The following is a 17,875-nucleotide window of genomic DNA, read 5'->3' on the forward strand; positions in this document are numbered from 1 at the left end:
GATGCAGAGGCTTGGAGCACAAAGATAGGAACAGCCTTAAGGGACAGGTGAATGAGCTAAATGGCGAGCAGAAGGTGTGTGTGTGTGTGTGTGTGTGTGTGTGTCTGTGTTTGTTAAACAGTTGGGAGCCTTTCTCCCTCCCTCACGGTAGCTGCATGTTGTCTATTGCACATGCTGCTCTCAGCTATAGTCGATTGTCCTTGATGGATTAATTAGCCACAGCACACGGTCAATACCTCCCGGCTCAATACTAATTATTAATAACCGTAACAGCAAAATATGTTTTAAAAGGCCTCCCATTTCCTCCGCAGAAACATAAAAAAAAAAAAAAAAAAAAAAAAAAAGAGTTGCCAGTCGCCCACATTTGGTGCATTTTTTTTTTTTTTCCCCAGGTGAGCCCACTTCCTCGCAGGCACATATTACAAAGCTACTTTTTTTTTGGGGGGGGGGGGGGGGGGGGGCTAAGTCACCCCAAAAGTTGAAACCTAGCGAAGCCACTGCCTTGCACACTCACATGGAGAGTTGATTCCAGTTTGACCCAGATACTCTCGCTCTTTCTTGCCCAAATCCTTTTAAAATGAGACCCCGCCACCCACCCTTCCACACCCCAACCCGTGATCGCAGCCGCCCTTTCATGGTTTAATCATTACGGACCACAAAAGTGCCTTATTTTTAGCTGGTAGCCAAGTGATGATTGCTATCAAAAACACCAGAGAATGGAGTTCGAGGTGGCAAAAATGACAAAAATATATCCGAGGATGAACTGATGCTTCTTTCGAGTGCTTCATTCTGCTTAAATGCTTCTGGGAATCCGACAAAAGCGTTGTTCGGTTGAAAGCACAACATGTGCGCGCTTATTATTTAAGTGGTTCTCTGATTGGACCTCCTGAAGGGAGAAAATATGTATTTGCAACGTTTGGAAACAAATGTTACATCATTAGACACCAAAGCCTGGCTGTGAATGTGTGTGTTGCCGCATGAACACTACTCCTTTCTTTTTTTATTTGATTTTGAATTACAAATACGACAACATGCTTTCATACGTGTGTGTGGTCTGTGCTTCCTATAAGCAGCACATATTTATATGAAAAGTACACAAAATGAGGCACATTAGCCAAATCTAATCACGCTTTTTACAAAGATTATAAAGCTCAGTTTTGATTTACATTATAAGAGATGTTAATGTGCATTATGTGGTGCCATTGAGGGTGGCATTGATTGAGTGGGGGGAGGGGGGGGGGCAAATGGGGTCTCGCACAGGGTACCATTCAAGCTAGGACCACCACTGAGCAGAACACATTGCTGTATATTGTTTTAAAAATTGAAGAAAAAAATAATTATAATACAATATATCGTCACACGCAATGACACATCGGACACATCACACGGACACACGCGCGCGACTTTAAACGATGTACAAAGCCCTAGTCGAAACGACCCATCAATAAAGACAGCGGCTCTAATAAAAGAGCATCATTTGTCACAAATTAGGGAGTGGTACTTGTTAAAGTGTCGGAAAAGTGACTGATGGAGGCAGAGAAGAGCGACGAGGCACGACTACAGGAAGGGAGGGAGGCAGAAGGCCACATACGTAGACTGTGTTGGTTGTTTGCTGATTACCTGCTTGAAAATGTCACACGGTATTTGCGACCCCGCACATCGCCTGCAATGTCAAGCCGTAGTCGCAGCAGCATTTCAATATGCTGCTCAATAAGATACAGTGGGCATATCAGGGCAAGTGAGTTTCCCATGTGGATGGCATTAAACACATTCAACACAATGTGATTTTACAACCCAAAAAAAATGCTCAATGTAAATTGTCTACATGACAGCATTATAGCTCTACCACTTCAAAGTACACTTTCCCCATTGAAATCAATTAAAATGCCATTAATCTGTTCCAGACCTAAAAAAAAACAATTTTTGGTTACGCGTTTTTAATAAAAGAAAATAGCGGTGTATTGTATAAAAACATAATACAAGAGAATGCAAACAAATGCACAGGTTTCATAAAGTGTCATTTTCTTATGTACTTGCTAATCAACCTCTTACTACCCTCATTATCATGTTAAAACTAGTATCTAATAACATGACAAAAACAAAAAAAAGGAACATAGATGCTGATTAATAAATGGATTCGTGTAAACAGAGTGGTACACCATGTTGTGCTAGCTAAACTTGGCTTGTTTTGACCAACCAATCAGATAACAGAAAAATGCTGACATCATCCAGGGGCACCGCTCTGCCCCGTGAGGATGAATTTGAAATCTTTTTGGTTGTTGCTAATATCGTTCAAGCTACATTTGCCAGCTCGACTGATTCTGAAGGCCCCAGGCAAATTACATTGACATGGCAACAAGACTGAACTCTGATTGGACAAAAAAAAAATTATCTCGCATCCACACTCACCAGCTCGATGAGCTCCTGGTAACACACTTGGCCGTCCTCATTGCTCTGGACCAGCGCTAACAGCATGTCCAGTTTGGACGGGTCCAGCTGCAGCTCATGGTGCTCCACCAGGCTGGTGAAGTTCTCCACTGCGATGAAACCGGTGTTGTCTGGATCCAGCTGGACAAAAAAAAAAAAAAAAAAAGGTATATCATTGAGAATAACAATAGGAAACGACACCCCTCGATTGGAGTGGAAAAATAAAATGTGGCAATTGAGGTACTGTAACGCCCTCGCAGGCGGGCAAGGCGACGCACTTTCATTGAACGGGACAAACAGTCAAACACAAAGATACAAAAAGAGAGCACTCGCAAGGAGCTGCTGTAGCCCACAACTCACGCCCAGTAACTCACACCGAAAATGTCACTTTTTGATTTTGAGTATTTGCCGATGCAGATTCCTGATCCAAATATATTTTGCGTGGACGTTCCGTTTGACCTTCCAGTCACATTTGCAGCTTGCAGTCAATCTGTCAGTCTCGCGGCTTTGTATAATCACCACTCAGTCACTCACTGAGACCCGCCACCCCGTGGGTTATTACTCTTGATGCCTGTGTGCCCTCCGAGTAATTGATTTAAGTGGGCAAGTCCCATAAATGTGGCCGTGAGTGTGCTTGTCTAAAACAGCGTCCCGCTTAAAAAAAAAAAAAAAAAAAAAAAAAAGCTCTTTTAAGTAAAGGGTGTGCACGGACGCAAGGTTTTTCTGCAGGCTTCTCTTCTACATCCTTCTTTATATTTGATTACAAAAGTAATCTATTGTTATTGTTAAACCCTTACATACTGTTCAGATCAAATTTGAGCCATTTTGATATTTGATAGACCTACAAATATCCTCAATGTATTTTTTTTCCCCACACTGATATCTGATGACGTTCCCTAACGTGACCCAATATAGACAAAAATGAAGTATTCTGAAATAGTTTGTGAACACTGAGGCCGTTTCCGGGTCACATTTGACTTACTAAAAATGGATTTTAGATTTAACAGTTAAATCAAACTTTCTGGAACTGTCTTTGTAGCCGAGGGTCATGGCAAAATCTTAAAACAGAGAAAGTGTATCAACATCATCATGGCGATTATTTTTTCATGTCTTAGATAATATAGCACATCACAAGTCTTGAACGGAGCATTCATTTGTAACCCTTTCGTAATGTCTCCGAACGTGTGAAAATAAGGCCCGAGGACAACCCGGCGCGCTTCGTGGGAAGCGTCTCATTTTGCAAACACCGCATAGACGTAACAGCGTCTCATTAAGGCTTCCCGTAGTAAAGCAGCGGCGTCTCGTCGGCCTGAGGAGGAGCAGGCTTTCAGACGTTGCATCAGTGTGAAGTCAGCGGAGGTGCGCCGCTTTTCACCGCGTCACCCGTGCAGACTGAAACACACTTTGACCGAAGCGTTTCTGCGTTCGGGCGCCGCTATCAAGTTCATTTGTTTCTCTCTGATGCAGAAAACTCAGCATTTTTAAATCAGCAGTATAAAATAGTATTATAATATTTTGCATTTGCAAATTTGGGGATTTTTTTTTCAGGGAACCTATACTTCGTTATTTCTGAATAACCCACCTATACGCTCTTTATGTTCTCAGGCCAAAGCCACGTCTAAGATATAAGCTTTGATGCCTTGTTTTGGCATCTTGGTGCCACGCAACTATGTTGAGGTGAGGGGAGGAGCTTCGTTTAGCCAGGCCATTGTCACGGGCAACCATTTGCACTCACATTCACACCTCACTTTCACTAAGTGGGAACTGAGCATAGCATTGCCATTCATTTCAATGGGGAAAGAGGATTTGAGATGTGAGGGTTTTGCGTTGCGAATGTGGCCGCTGAACAAATTCAACTTGTATCTCAAGGCACAAGTGTACATCTAGTTCTAGTATTCTAACGTCATATCTAATAACACAAATAAGCAAGAGAGACGAGAAATAAGCATCGACTTTTTTCAAGCACTGCAGTAAAACTAGCAGTAAAACACGAGCGGTGTTGCCTGGTAACCAATTAAGAGATTTTCTGTTAAAACATGCAGTCTTTATCATCTATTCCTATTTTCCACAAAGTGTTTATTCAGTTGTGGCAGCAAGTAAAGGACGAGCCGAAAGGGGGTGCTTTCATGCAGCTGGTTCCGGTTAATAAATTGATTTGTATTCATAACATTAAGCACACAACTAAAGCAACTCAGAAGCAGACAATAAACAGATGCTGGACACACACACACACACACACACAGAGAGTTCTCTCCAGGGCATTGATATAGTTACTCCCAACGTCGTATGCGCATGTTTCTGAGAAGATTGTCTGCACAAGGACGACAACATCCCTGCGCCACTATCTCCCTCTCAACACTCCACAGTGATTGGCTGTAATCGGAAAAGCAGCCCGACATACACAAGGCATTAAAAAAAAAACATAAAATACAAAACAACAAACCGAGGAATGAAAAATGAGCCAAGAAGATAATCCCTTCAAGTGTGGATTCTATGCACGTTTGTTCGAACATGGTTCCCTCCAGGCAACTTTGTCAGTCCTGGTGATGTTTCAGGCACCCACGAGCCACAAGAAGAATGACACCCCGCTCCCCCCCCGCAAAAAAAAAACAAAAAAAACAAAACAATAAAAAATTTTTTTAAAAAAAAGCAAAACTACCAACAAGAGAAATGCCCAGATTCTAACCCCAGAATGACGATTAAAATAATCAACTAATTTGATAGATATGAACAACCAAGTTTCAGCTACTTATCAACACCATGTTTTTGTGTATTGGACAGCATTTGATGAAAAAGTTGCACACATCTACTTACACACTTACACTTGTACTTTTAACCTTGGCATATGCATTTGCATTCTTCAACTTTGTGTTTTACAAGGACATTCTATATTTTGGTATTAAATATTTTATCATCTGTATACACTGTTATTAAAAAAAATTGGAGGGGGGTGGTCACATAAAAAAATGTTTTTAACCACATTGACAACATCTAGAGTGTATTTCTGATTTGCTTACTATTGAACAGCCGTGTATATATACGTATACATCATCTATACATCTATTTATGACTGTACTCTGTATCTGAACATTTGTGTTCTTCATCTTTTTCCCCCTACTTTACTTTTACTTCTTTATTGTCATCAAGTCTTTTCCAGAAATTACATTCTTCTAGCTCCCCAATTGCTAAAATAGCATTTATTTATTTATTTTTAAACCTTACCATGGTGAAAAAAATGAAAAAAAACAACAACAATGAAACAAATGTTCCAAATACTGTGATAAATACTTAATGTGTGCTCCTGGCCACTGTTGTTCCGAAGCTTGCAGGATGTGTCAACAAAAGGCTGTTTGCTCGCAACTTAAATGGTGCTAAAATGTCAGCATATTTCTGCAGCTCCCAAGTGTACAAACACACACACACACACACACAGGAGGAGGAGGAGGACGAGAGGAAGGACAGCCAGGGAGTCTGAGAGGAGGCAGACATGAAAAGAGACACTGAGAACCCTCGCCGCTGTCCGTTTGTCTGGCAGCGAGCCCATTCCCCGAACGTGACGCACTCCAATGCTCGGCCCGCAACGTAATGCGGCTGCCGGCAGGCTCGGGCCGACTAAAAGGTAGCGCGGGGCAGGCACGTGATGACTGTCAGCCTCCAGATGTCAGCGCATGGCATACATGCCGACCACATTTAAGCCCAGCAAGCGCAAAAGTAAGATAAAGAAATTCCCCCATTCCTCTTTTTTTTTTTTGATGCTGAAAACCCACATTCGCATTTTTTTGTGCTTTCTGCAAAGCCTTAAGATGACACAAGATAGCGCCAAAGCCCGGTTGAAATAGGAAAGTAGTACATTTCGTCCAAGTGAAGTAAAGTAGTACTGTACACCTTGACTTGTGAATGCCCCCAACTTGTGACTTTTTCATCATTTGATTTATGCCTTGTGTCGCAAAGTGTCAAATTGAGCGAAGTAAAACAAAAGAAAAAACTAAAATAGGGGAATTAAGGTACTAGGATGCCCTCACGTGTGGGAAACGAGAGCCACAGTCACCAATCACTGAACGGGACAAACAGTCAAATACAATACAAACACTCGCAAGGAGCAGACGCTCACACTGAAAAAACTCCTGACCACACTCACGAGGCCACACCCTTTAAAAGCACAAATCCAATACAATTTCTACAGTATGTACAGAAATTACACTTAATTAAACCAGTTTATTTCTGCTTCCGGTGCATTCTAAAATTAATCCATTCTAGACCCCATAAAACACCAACAAACCTTTTTTTTTTTTTTAATAACAAATATTACTCTATGGTCTTGTACCTTATAAAAAAAAAAACACAGTAGTAATATGTTATAACATAGTAATAACATAAAATGTTTAGAATTAAACAGCTCTTCATAATTCATTCAAACACAAAAGTGATGGTCCCAACTGCTCAGTAAGCTGCAGTAATATTAGTCAATTTTTGCAGACGATAAAAAATATATACCTGCAAGCATTGTTATATTGTCTGTCTCCATGTGTTGCTCCACTGTTTGTGTTCACATATCCGTAAAGGGTGATACTGTAACACTGTAACATTGATGCTACACGGTCGCACGTCTATAGCGTGTTGCGTTGTGTGCTAGCACTACGCTTTAATTTTAAGGGTAATGTAAAATGAGTTTGAAATGACATCAGGAATCATAATTTAGGGCCTATCTATGGTTGAAACTCTTAATATAGGCAATTACTGACATTTGTTTTGCTATTGGCAGCAGGGCTCGGTCCCTATTATTACCATTTGCCGTTCCCCTCCTGGTGGTGCTGGTGTGACCTTGCACAGGAAGAACAGCGCACACACAGGGGACCGCCTACCGAGGATAGACGGGGGCGGAGGATCGGTCCTCGCAGCCAATTAGGACCGTCAATTAGTAAGCTGAGCTACACGGAGACAAATTAACAAGCAGGCCTGGCAGGTGACGCATGTGAGACGAGATGGCGGGTGGCGGCATACTCAGGGAGATAACCAACAGTGGCGATGGCAACACTTTGACAAGCTGCACAAGTTGCCATGGTTACCAGTTGCCCCCCCCCCCCCCATCTTGAAATATTGGCGTTTGAGAAGCAAATGAAAGACACAAAGGAGGGGAGGGAACATGATACAAAGAATCCATCCATCCATCCAAGAATCCATCCATCCATCCGAGTGGCGGGGTACACCCTGAACTGGTCGCCAGCCAATCGCAGAGGATAAATATTTTGAATCCATTTTTTCAATGTAAAAAAAAAACAAAAAAATGTTAATTATTGAATTATTTACCTGTTTTACATGTCAACTTTTTTTTTTTTTTTTTTAAATGTATTTTCAAACCTCATCTACAAAGGACCTGGCCCATCCGTCCACTTTACAAATCAAATGCAGCCCTTGAGCACAAAACTTTGCCCACCCGTGGACGATCCACAGTCACTCTCTTTTTACGATAGTGTAGGAGGAGATAAACAAAATGGAATTGATATGACAAGAAGAATGCTGACTGCAGCGGAATGATCTCACTGTTAACCAACCTCCTGAGACGGGACAGCTTTTTTACCTTCAGCCGGGGACACACACCGGTGACTTACCAGGCTCGTTTCATGGGACATCAGCAACCGCAAAACCACAAATCAGTCACGATCACTGAACTGAAAAGCCCCGTGATGTCACAGGGCTAGTTTTTAGTCCCGCCCTAAAAATCCATCCATTTTTGAACGGGACAGCCAAACGCACAAATACTAAATAAAAACACTCCCAAGGAGCTGCTGTAGGCCACAACTCACGTCAAGACGCTCCCACGCAAACTAACTGACTCCAGCTCTAGACTAGGCCACACGGATCAGAGCACATCCAATACAAATACTACGGTGGGGACGGTAATTACACTTTATAAAACCAGTTTATTTCTTCACATTCTCTTTGACTACGTTTTTATACAATACTGTGCCATTTTAAAATAATAATTAAAAAAAATGTACGGTAACAAAAAGACAACTTTTGGCTGTGGATGCATCACAAGCTGCAGTGCTGTAAAGTGTCGGTGAGCCAGACTGCAGCCAGACAAAGGACACGAAATCCAAAGACCCTGAACAAGCAACCCGCATTAACCCTGCTCGCGTCTCCTGTCGAGCTTGTAAAAAGTCGCCGTCTGGTGCAAGCAGCCGGCCGACGAACAAGCATGTGGCAAAACGGCACGTTTCACTGAATGAAAAAGAATTGCCACAAATGTTAGTGTTGTTCTGTTTCATGCGAGAGAGGAGGAAAACACATTTGAATGAGTGGAAATGCACGATGCCACGCGGCTCACCAGAAGGCACGACGCTCATGCCATTTAATACAGCCAATCTGCATCAGGTAAGGTCATGATAGTCAAAAGAAAACTTTTCCACCTTGCTTCTTTCATTCCTTTCAGCACACCTGTTTTTTTTTTTTCATGCACACGTCCATCCTACACTTCAACCTGTTTTCTCACCTGACCTCTTTCCTTCCACCCTCTACATACCTTTCTGCCTTCCTCTCCTTCCTTCCCTCTTTATTTTGCATCCTTGCTTCCTCTGCTTATGAATATTTTCCTTTATTTTTCCTTTCCTTGTTTCCCTTTTTATCGCCCTTCCTTACCTCATTTTCCTTGAATCCTTTTTTTTCCCACTTCTTCATCTTCCTTCCTTCCTTCCTTCCCTTGTGATTAAAGTCATTACAATCTTTCATCAAAATGTAGACATCATTCTCAAAATTAATAACAGAAACAACCGTCCTTTAATCGAGCTACTAGAGCGCCATTCAAAACATGAAGTTGATTTTCTAAAAGGAGCACTCCTAAATATTGGCAACTTCCATAATAATTTTTATTACTAATCTAAGAGCTATAAACTGAACTGAGAAATTATGATTTAACTTGGATTATGACATTTATGAACTTTCAAAGTCCATAGACTGCATTGCCACTAATACATACAAGAATTATTATTATTTTTTTTAGTCCCACAGTAGGTAAAAGGGCAAATATGGAGCCAGGGATTGTTAAAATAATATAATATCACATATTCGAGTCATAAAGGCAAAGACAGCGCTAAAAATATTTTTCATGCTCCCCTATCTCATTAAGTCAGTGCAAAGCAGGCGACATTTAACGGCTAATACAGCGAACTCCCGTTTATTGCGGGGATACAGTCCAGAGGTGACCACACTTGTAACTCAAAGCACTCGTATCTCAAGTCATCATTCCCCATTGAAAGTAATGGAAACGCACTTAATCCGTTTCAGCCCTCCATAACATCAAACATATATATATATATATATATATATATACACGAAAAGGATGGTCAAAACTCATTAGTGAGCCACAGTAAACAGCCACTTTTCGCAGAGGATAAAGAATATATGCCTGTGATTAATGTTGTCTGTCTAGGTGTCGCGTCACCATTTCTATTCAAATATCCGTTGCGTAAAGGATTATAACACAGCGACATCGATGCTAGTTTTGTTACCTCGTCTATATCGTTTTAGATTATATGTTAGGATTAAGCTAGCAGACTTTTGTCAGACAAAGTGCTGATTGCTTAAATACATAACAGGGAGTGGAAATAGGCAGTTTGAGACTTTTTTGGAAACAATTCTTAACTATCTGCCAAACTACTACCTCCATTTAGCGCTTGTTTTTTTGCTTGCAACTCTTGGCTATTACAAACTTTTTTGTGGGTAGGTGTCAAATACTCAAGAGTTTCGCTATTTGACAGTGACATTCACAGACAGAAAGCACATTTGCGGGACAACAGATATACATTTAAAGGCGGCCTAACAGCAATAACTCAGCCACTCTCCGTAAGAACATGACTATATCTGCCACTCTCGTCAACGCAAAGTGATGGTTGTGAGCTCCTCGCCCCTTCTTCTCCTCTATCAAAAGGGAGACCCGAGGAATTTTCTTTGATGCGAACAATCTAACTCCATTTCCTGGTGCTTAAACGCCGCGCAAACAGCCAGTGGCGGCGTTCAAATGCAGCTCAATGCAAATTAGCGTCAGAGAATGATGAAAGGGGACAGCGTGTAAGAGCCTCATTCTTTCTGCCTGACATAAATGTGTCAAAATAGCATTCACAGTGCTCACGCCAGACGTATAAATAACCTTAATAAAATAACCACATGACACATGGAGGTGATATCCACACACACACACACACACACACACGTGATACTTTCAGAAACTGGCTGGGCACCTTCTCAGCTGTGCTGCAATGGAGACGATCAGAAGGTGTGACATACGCCGCGATCAGGCTGCATGCATTTGTCAGCGGCGGCCGGGAATAGCCTGAGCTCAGCATTGCGTTGCAAATCTCCTGCAGACAAAGACTAATAAAGTCACTCATGTTGCCACTGTTTGCTTCTAACTCTCTGTCTCCCTCTTTCTCTCGCGCTCTCTCGCTCCCTGCAGCATTTTCACAGGGTTCAATGTGGCAAGGCTGCAATAAATTGTATTTATTTATTTTATTACACCTGCAGTTTCACCTTCCCCTCCTTAGAAAAACACCCAATACGCCATACTGATTTTGAGAAATTCAAGTCATTAAAACCCAGGTTCGCAAACCTTACAGGGGAGAATTTTTTTTTTCTGCCGATGAGTCCGCCATAATTTGAACGGCAATTAACATATAGACTGGTGCCTTGAGATAGGTGTTTAATGCACTCAAAATAGCATTCTTTTAAAGTGTACTTTATAAAAATATTTAAAAAAGTAATGACATAATTCACACAGAGAGACTGATTTTTTTATTTAATTTTTTTTTTTTTAAACAAACCCGGAGATGTGGCAAGCTAAGACAGGGAGGGGTAATTGCTTTAGTGTGTTTGTTTTCTTGACGACCAGCCCCCATATGCAGGTATGCACCGTTTTAAATGATACAACAATTTATTGCAAATTATTTTGCAATAATATATTTACAATAGTTAATTAATTAATAGTTGCAATAATATATTTACAATAGTTACAATATTTTATTTTTTTTATTTTGTGACCCAAGTTTGAAAAACACTCCCATAAAAATAGAGTGAGAAAGTAATTTTATTGTTTAGCATATTTTACCGAGTGTGTTGCATAGGATGACACAAAAGATGCAATTAAAGCATCCGACCCCGAATCACAGCAAGGGGCCCGATTCAATTCCTGCGGTGGGGGGGGGGGGGGCGGGGTTAATAAGCACGAAGCATAAGGTAGCGCTCATGAATTGTGATGAGGGATGTGCTACCAATACCCTTTTTTGACCCAGTTGATAAATAAAAAGCACCCAGGGTCAAAAATCAGTAGTCAAATAGGGAATCAAACGGGGTTTAAAATGTGATTCTTGAATTAAACACCACCACATGGAGTCCCAAAGGCAGAAAAAGTTTGCCGTCAGCCCTTTTTGATTGATTTGGTCCCAACTCGAGCATAATTGCACTGCAGAATGTTCAAGTGTGGCCTTGGCGCTGTACAGTGTAAGGACGCAATGACACAAACCACAGAAACACACCAATCAATAGCACAGTGATCTCCAGTCTGAGGATCTTCATTGAAAAGCCACTCACTGATGAGTGGGCATCTGGATATACTGAATAGAAGCTCGCTTTTTGGCCAAATTATTGCCAGCATTACAGTGTATTACACCTGTAGGAAGTAGTGGCAGGTCGTGCATTTGGTACCTAAACTCTTCATATCATCAAAATCACGTCGCAGTTATAGAAATCATCGATACTTTACAAAAACGCGACTGTGCCGTGCATATCTGGAGCAGTTCAAAAGCAAAATGTATCTAATAACATGACATTTAGCTTGTACGTTCTAGTCCATCCTCAAGGTGTTTGATGGAGTTGACCTGGAGTTCTTACACACTGAACTCATCCAATCATGATGATAGATGCAAGAAAGTCCTTCCTCAAAAGGTTCTCACAAACCTGGAATTTGTCCGAAATGTCTCAAATAAAAGAAACCTTAATTGAAAAAGTGGTGTGACCAAAGAGCATATGGAGTTTTCATCACTGACTTATCAGCAGTCACTTGCCATTCATTTGCTTCTCCAGTAAATGACTCACAAGCGTGACCACGAGCATCCTCTTACTCAGCCCGGATGGGCTTCCTCTGCTTGCTACAAACACACGTTCAGAAAAACACAAACAAATCTGTTGTGTGCATGATCACACACACGCAGACAGACTGACACGTCTCCCTGAGGTTCATGATCCTGTTGATAAGGGTATCGGCGATGGGTCAATCAACTTTGACCCGCAGGACCCTGCGGCAGTAAATCGATTTCTCCATTTTGGACGGAAGGGCTGCACAATTCCACCTCTCAATCAAGCGAGACTAATTGGGAAATGGCAGTTAAATACAGAGCAGCTCACAAACACGAACCAGTTGCAGGTTTTCCACAAATTGGGGAACAACGTAGCTAAATTCACGTTGGACAGCGAAACAGCGGTAGCCCCCTGCAATGTTCCCCCCCCCCCCCCCCCACCCCCCTCCCCTCCAAGGAGAAGTCACTCAGCCAATAAAGACAACAATTCCGGTGTAAGACTACAACACTGTCCAAGCACTTACATTAAAAATAACAATTCCATGCATCAACAGTTCTGACATGCTCATCATTGTCACCAACATCCCCACGCCACTTCCCTTGCAGTCATGTTCGACTCCCACCAAGCCCCCCGTCGGCTACGCTCTGACCTCACAACGTCGGGACCCACATGGCTCCATGATGCGGCGTGCAGTCTCGCGCTCATTCAATCAGCTCTCAATTCTAATATCGCCCGTCGTGATCGATGCACGTCGTGTGTCGCCCTCCCTGGATAGACGAGCGAGCGAGGTGTCAGCCTCTGGCAGCCCGTAACCATAGAAACCGCCACCGCCGCCGCTCGCTTACCTGCTCTTGTATGAGCTGAAAAAAGGAGCTTCTATCCATATACTGGCCAGGGTGGTGAGAGGAGCCGCCAAGGACAAGGGCATAAGGAGGAAGGCGTGTAGAGAGTGGTGGCGGTGTTGCTGAGGATGGGGAAAGGATGGACGGAGATTTTGGTCGAGGTTGCAGACTGTGCTTAAATTGTAGTTCCCGCTTGGCAGCCCTGTTGGTTTTTCTTGCTCCTGGAGCAGCGTCTGTCTTTGGAGCGCATGCAAACGTGGCGCGGCTTCAGCAGGCACCCCGACGCAGCGCTCATTCACTCTCCTCCGCCTCCTCGCTCGCCTCTATCCCATCGCACTGACTGCTCCTGCCTCTCTCGTCCCCCTCCTCACACACACACACACACACACACAGAGAATCATCACATGCATACTAATGAGCTAGGGGAGGGAGGTGGCCTCGCTCTTCCAATGGGAGATGGGAAAGCAGTGGCGACTTAGGCGTCTTGGGGAGGGAGAAGGGGATGGGCTCCACTGCGGCTTACTACCGACGGACGACACGCATACACACACATGCCTCCTGCGTGTGCATACATACAAACCCACTAACGCGACACATTTTTTCACAAGCATACGCATGGTTTGGTATAGTAGAACCCTACAAAGCGTGGATGCTAAACTTGGAGATGGATGCATCCATTAACATCACTCAGACAACATGACACGACGGTTTATAATGAGGGGGCTGCTCAGTAAGCTCTCGGGTAATTATAAACACTGGAAACATTAACACGCTAAATGCACTGCTGAGCATATTCCCATAAACAATTTGCTCGTTTGGATGGCTCACTGACCATTAAAGGCACTCACATAGTGGAAAATGTAACCCTGTTCGCAACAATTTAGACGTGAAGGGAAAATAGATATATTCTAAATTTCACACGCCAGAGAGATGGGTGTTAACAAACCAACCAAATTTAAATGATTCAAGAAATTGGCAAGTACCCAAACATGAGCATTGAAAATTATGAAAAATCACGTCATTGTCTCTGCTCGCAAATGCTGCGGGCGTGTCAGCTGAATATGCCGAAACCACGCCCCTCTCAACCGTCAATGTTCGAGCCCTGAAAATTTTGTCCCATAAGTCCTCAGGTGGCGAGAATAGACACCGCCAGATCCTTGCAGGACTTTTCCACGCCGCAACAACGAGGCACTCTAAAGCGGCCACACCAGCGGGAAGTCCCGGTCCACATGCTGGCTGTCAAGTCAGACTTTTAAAAGCATATTTTACCTTGCTCGCAGCTGAGAACGAGGCACTCTAAAGCAGCCACGCCAGCGGACTATCCAAAGGGAAGATGCATTTTCTGGGCGTTGCCATAGTTAGCTAGCTAACTGCTTGTTGCAGCTGTGCCAGACAACCACTAATGCGAACAAAGGCGCTCAAGTTCTTATACAGCGGTGGAGGGGGGACTCCAGTCTGATGCCAAATTCCGTCATTGGGTGCTGTTTAGCCCTTCAAAAAACAAAAAAATAAAAACAAAAATTTTTTTTTTTAATAAAATAAAAATCAGGAAAATCTTAAATGGTGATAAACAGTTTAATGCTTTATCGCCACAATTCACTGCTACATAGTTCTGTCATTACACGTTTTCAGCAATGATCTTCAAACATATATATTTCTAAATAAATCTGTGAATTCACATGCCGTTTTTTTTTTTTAGCATGATAAAGAAATAATGAATAAGAAGTGAAGATGATGAGACAGCCTGCATCCCCCACTTAAAAGGCCGAGGGGTGTCCTTTTTGCACAATCCTGCAGTGACACTTTCTCCTCACGATGTAGACGAGGACGTAAATCCCAAATCATAAAACAAGAAACGCCCCAAAGACACAGTCAGGGTTGTGACACGATCATGACATCCGCAGATTAGAATGATTAAGTATTTCTTGTCTTCTACACGGTTTCCTTGTAAGATTTACCGCCAATTCCCAACTCCTGCCTCAGAGATAAAAGTAATCTCAGCCTGTTTGTGTACCAAAATTACACCACATTTGGCCCGCTATCTTCCCATGAACATGAAGCATTTTATATGCCCCCATTGGGGGGGGGGGGGACATGTGCACGTTGTAATTACAGCAATGTGTCCAGTGGTTTGCATCAAATGGAGGCAGCTGGTAAGCCACTGGTATTCTAGCCACTAATAATGCTTGTAGTCTCCGATGCAGTGATTCTCAAACGTTTTACACAAAGCACCACCTAAAAACGTACTTAGCTCTCCAAGTAAAAACATCATGACGAACATGACAATATTGTAGCATAGTAAGCCTATGTGTGCCCGAGTGACAGTGAGTACTATAGGGCTGACATCAGAGCCTTTGGTGATCAGTCAAGTACAATATTTCTAAATTAATAAGATGAGAAAAGTTAATTGATTCCAAAATATATACAGTTTTTTGAGCAATGGTGTTGCAAGCAAAAATGACAGCATTTGTGCAAAAACTCATCTCTCAGTATGTCCACAACTAATAAGAAAAACTCAATATTTGGATTTATTCTGCAATTAATAGGCAATTTTGCAAACCGCAATAAGGGAGACAGATCGAAAGGGCTGACAAAATGAGGCGAATTTCCAGTGTTATCTTGCAACGTCAAAGCACACACCCGATGTTTGAAAATAATCAGGTGCACGTCTGTCACTTTGTATGGAAAAGTCTACTAAGAGAAACTTCAAGTGACTGCAAAACTGCTGTTGAAGAAAGTCCAAAACAATATGAGCAAGCAGTCATTCCAGTACCATGTCTGCCATTCGACTGGCTGAAATCAGCCTCTAGTAAAGTGAAGACAAACTTTGAATCTAGTATAAAGCATCCATTACTGTGTGGTCCTCCTTGTGTTTAACTTAAATCCTCGTCTGCCATGAGATCAGACAAAAGAGCAGTTTAGATTGTGTGTGGGAGACAGGGGAGGCTAACGAGCTCTTACAGGGACACGGAGAGGTAGAACACATTAATTAGACCGCCAGCGTTCACTTTTCTTCCCCAGCTGAAGGTCTTGCTGTTATAGTTGTGTGATGATGTCGAGCTGCATGATGAGTATAAAGGCTATTATAAGGTCTGAGGACAGCGTGCACGTTTGTCTAATGTGTATTGAAGCAGTAGCGGGCCGTGCATTTGGTATCTGCGCCATCAGCGGCAACTTCTTATCCTACTTAATACACCTCTTCATATGACCGGTATCTTGTCACAATGGTAGAAACCATCAAATCTGATGAGCATTTAGCTAGATAACTATGCCTACACCGCAAAAATAAATCTTCCCTTCGGATTTTCCGCTGGCGTGGCCGCTTCAGAGCGCCTCGTTGTCGGCTGCAAGTGCAAGCAGGTCACACAGAGAAAGACAGAAGAGCAAGGGGGGGAGGAAAGTCCAAGTTAACAGCCAGCGTGTGGACTGGGGCTTCGGCCTGCCGTAAGCGCTTTAGAGCGCCTCATTGTCACAGTGTGGAAAAGCCCGGAGACAACCCGGTGGGATATATTCCAGCCACCGGATAAGCAGATGCACAGTATTTTGGCAGCATAGGAAAGATGCTAGACAAAATAGCATTCATATTTCCAGGTCGTAGCAGTGGCATTTGATTGACAGATGAGCGGGGCGTTGTTTCGGCACATTCAGCGGACACACCCACAGAGTTTGACAGCGGAGAGAACGATTTGATTTTTCACGATTTTGAAGCCTCATTTAATATACTTAGCCTTTTTTTTTTATCATTCAGATCTAAACACTTTTCTGTGGTGTATCAAATTTACAAGACTTTAAAACCAAAGTCCTAACCGTGACTTTTGGCGTAGCGTTAAAACCCTCGTGATTAAACATTTATGTGGTTTCTAACCTGTCCCCTGAGGGCAATCGTGGCCACCGATGAAAACAAGTTTGGCACCGCTGCCTTACACTCTCTGGAATAATCTCAAGCTTCGGGATGCACCTCTTCACCAATGCATGACTCAGGGGTTGAGCTACACTCATTAGCTTTGCAGCATCACCTGGATCCCAGAGCGAGTGGGAGGGAGGTGCTCGTTTCGTGCATTTGTGTTTGTGTTTGGAAACAATCTGGCCATCTATCTCGCCGACAGCCACTGAGAAGGGTTTGCGGCATTAAAAATGTATTAAGTCAGCTGAGGGAGAAGAGAGGAGAAAGGAGAGAGCGAGAGAGTCTAGATGCTGAAATTAAAGGGGCAAGAAATTGAAACCAAGAAGATTTGATGACACGGTAACAAGAGTTCCCTTCAAAACAAATTAGTCTCTGATATAACAACCGAACATTGGCATGCTGTCAATGGCCCAAGTATTACACTCTTGTCTTCAGGGTTGATTGCGCTTCTTCGGGAGCAACCTATCTCAGTCATGCAAACACAAACAGCATTCGTGTGACTTCGGGAAATACCCGCATGACGGGGGTGAAAAAGGCAGCTGTATGAATCAGGTCACTGAATGACATAGTTTCGGCCCAAACTGCTCCACATTGAAAACCTCTTGGGGATACAAATCGGAAGAGGCAAAGGAAG

General features: G+C 42.8%; 1 protein-coding gene across 3 annotated transcripts in view; it reads right to left on the reverse strand.

The window, feature by feature from the left end:
• rhbdl1 (rhomboid, veinlet-like 1 (Drosophila)) overlaps positions 1–13,711 on the reverse strand; it is a 37,482-nt gene extending 23,771 nt beyond the window's left edge. Inside the window, exons 1-4 of one of the 3 annotated variants that reach the window (XM_061756612.1) lie at positions 13,341–13,711; positions 13,145–13,262; positions 10,665–10,784; positions 2,410–2,568 (exon numbers count right to left, since the gene is read on the reverse strand). In XM_061756612.1, the coding sequence (XP_061612596.1) occupies positions 2,410–2,568; positions 10,665–10,784; positions 13,145–13,174 (309 nt within the window). In that variant the 5' untranslated portion in view covers positions 13,175–13,262; positions 13,341–13,711. The remainder of the gene's footprint in view (positions 1–2,409; positions 2,569–10,664; positions 10,785–13,144; positions 13,263–13,340) is intronic. The other 2 variants (XM_061756614.1, XM_061756613.1) reach the window with 2 other exon arrangements.
• Positions 13,712–17,875: the final 4,164 nt, after the last annotated feature.

This window comes from Phyllopteryx taeniolatus, chromosome 19 (genome assembly GCF_024500385.1).
Source record: "Phyllopteryx taeniolatus isolate TA_2022b chromosome 19, UOR_Ptae_1.2, whole genome shotgun sequence".
NCBI lineage: Eukaryota > Metazoa > Chordata > Actinopteri > Syngnathiformes > Syngnathidae > Phyllopteryx > Phyllopteryx taeniolatus.